The sequence below is a fragment of the Calidris pugnax genome, unplaced genomic scaffold (assembly GCF_001431845.1).
Source record: "Calidris pugnax isolate Ruff unplaced genomic scaffold, ASM143184v1 scaffold421, whole genome shotgun sequence".
Taxonomy (NCBI): Eukaryota; Metazoa; Chordata; class Aves; order Charadriiformes; family Scolopacidae; genus Calidris; species Calidris pugnax.
The window spans coordinates 329,877-332,463 of NW_015091166.1; the positions used below are offsets into that span (position 1 = coordinate 329,877).

General features: G+C 62.8%; 1 protein-coding gene across 1 annotated transcript in view; it reads left to right on the top strand.

Annotated features, from left to right (window-relative positions):
• LRP1 (LDL receptor related protein 1) overlaps positions 1-2,581 on the top strand; it is a 116,789-nt gene extending 114,208 nt beyond the window's left edge. Inside the window, exon 90 of the mRNA XM_014959362.1 lies at positions 2,369-2,581. Coding sequence (XP_014814848.1) covers positions 2,369-2,509 — 141 coding nt within the window. The 3' untranslated portion in view covers positions 2,510-2,581. The remainder of the gene's footprint in view (positions 1-2,368) is intronic.
• The last annotated feature ends 6 nt before the right edge of the window (positions 2,582-2,587 follow it).

Sequence of the window (2,587 nt, forward strand, 5' to 3'; positions counted from 1 at the left end):
CCATTCTTCTTTGTTTCTCTGGGGCCAGTGCACACCTGGGGCTCGTGGTGTGAAACCCCGGGGTCAAGGGTGGCCGCTGGCCGGTGTCCCGGGAAGGGACAGGTGAACCTCATGAGGTTCAACAAGAGCAAATACAAGGTTCTGCACCTGGGCCGGAACAATCCTCCCCACCAGGGGAGGTTCAGGCTGGATATTAGGAACAATTTTTTCCCTGAAAGGGTTCTCAGCCCTTGGAATGGGCTGCCCAGGGAGGGGGTTGAGGCCCCATCCCTGGAGGTGTTCAAAAGCCGGGTTGATGTGGTGCTGGGAGGTCTGGTTTAGTGATGATGCTCCTTGTTTGTTGTGGGGGTGTCTATTTTTGTCAGTGAGGTTGACGGTTGGACAAGATGATCTTGAAGGTCCCTTCCAACCTAGAAGATTCTGGGATTCTGTGCCGGAGGGATGGGCTACCAGCCTCTGGCAAGCAGAGTCCTGGGTGCTGGGTGGGGGGGCCGGGTCAGGCTGGGGGTACACGTGTGCCTGAACCTCTCTGCCCCACAGCTGCCCCGATGGCAAGATTGCACCCAGCTGCCTGACCTGCGACAACTACTGCCTGCACGGAGGGACCTGCTCCATCAGCGACAAGACGCAGCTGCCCGAGTGCCTGTAAGCAGAGCTGGGGGCTGATGGGGGGGGGAGGGCTACGGGTGGGCTACTTGCCCCCCCAAGCAGAGGGAACTTGGTGACTGACAGAGCCCAATCTGTGTGTCGTGTCCCCCCCCGACCCCCAGGTCTGTGCCCCAACCTCTCCCTCCCCCTCCCCGCATGCCCTCCTGCCCCCGCTAACCCCGGTCTCTCCCCGCGCTCTCAGGTGCCCGGCGGGGGTGACGGGGACGCGCTGCGAGGACTTCATCGTCAGCGAGCAGCAGAGCAACCGTACGTGTGGGGCAGCCACATGTGGGGAGCACCACGAGGCTCAACACCAAACCCAGGGCGGGGGGCTGGGGGGTGCGATTGGCCTCCTGGGCTGCATCAAAGGATGCGTTGCCAGCAGGTCCAGAGAGGGGATTCTGCCACTTTGCTCTGGTGAGACCTCACCTGGAGTCTTGTGTGCAGGTCTGGAGCCCTCAATAGAAGAAGGACATGGACCTGATGGAGAGGGTCCAGAGGAGGGCCACGAGGATGATGAGGGGGATGGAGCACCTCTGCTCCGAGGACAGGCTGAGGGAGCTGGGGTTGTTCAGCCTGGAGAAGAGGAGGCTCTGGGGAGACCTAATTAGCGGCCTTCCAGTACCTGAGTGGGGCTACAGGAAGGCTGGGGAGAGCCTGTTTACAGAGGCCTGTAGTGACAGGATGAGGGGAAATGGCTTTAAGATGGAGAAGAGCAGATTTAGATTGGAGATTAGGAATAAATTCTTTACTGTGAGGGTGGTGGAGCACTGGGACAGGTTGCCCAGGGAGGTGGTTGAGGCCCCTTCCCTGGAGATATTCAAGGGGAGGCTCGATGGGGCAACCTGGTCTAGTTGGGGGTGTCCCTGCTGACTGCGGGGGGGTGGGACGAGATGCCCTTTGGAGGTCCCTTCCGGCCTGGGCAATTCTATGATTTTATGATTCTATGATATTTGCCTGTGAAGGGGGGTTGCCTGATGCCCCCGTGGATGCTCTGACCAAACCTGCCCCTCTCGTCCCGCAGGAACAGCCTCCATTGTCATCCCCATCCTGCTGCTCCTCATCCTCCTCACCGTGGTGGCTTTTGTCTGGTACAAGTGGAGGATTAAGGGGTGAGTCCGGGCTCTGGGGGGGGACCGGGAGGGAGCATCACCCAGCCAGGATGGAAATACTCCATGTGGGGCTTGAAATCCTTGATTGTGGGGACAAGCAGGACCCCCTGGGAGGGTGCAGCCCCCTTGGGTGCACTGACCCCCCCGTCTCACACCCTCCCCAGCGCCAAGGGCTTCCAGCACCAGCGGATGACGAACGGTGCCATGAACGTGGAGATCGGGAACCCCACCTACAAAATGTACGAGGGGGAGCCCGACGACGACGTGGGGGAGCTGCTGGACGCAGACTTCGCCCTGGACCCTGACAAGGTGAGGAGCGGGGCCTCCGTGGGGTGGAGGGGCCGTCATCCGTGTGGGGTCCGGCCCAAAGTGTGGGATGCTGAGGTGGGGGGGGGCACATGCTGAGGCTGGGGGGCACTTTGCTGCTCCCTGGGGCTGCTCCTTGAGGGGGTGGAGGCTGCGGAGGGGGATGGTGGCAGCCGCAGGGTCGGTGGCACCGCACCGGGAGGAGGCCGCGGTTGGTGCGGGCTCTTGCCAAGGGACCCCCGGGGTATGGAGCTGCCTCCGTGCCCCCCTCCCACCTGCTCCCCCCCACCCCTTCTTCACAGCCCACCAACTTCACCAACCCCGTCTACGCCACGCTGTACATGGGCGCCCACAACAGCCGCAACTCGCTGGCCAGCACGGACGAGAAGCGGGAGCTGCTGTCGAGGGGCGCGGACGACGACCTGGCGGACCCCCTGGCATAGGGGCAGGAGGGGGGGGCAAAGGGCTGCCGGGCCCGGGCCTGGCACAGATACCCATTGCAGGAGGCAGGCGGGGGCCGG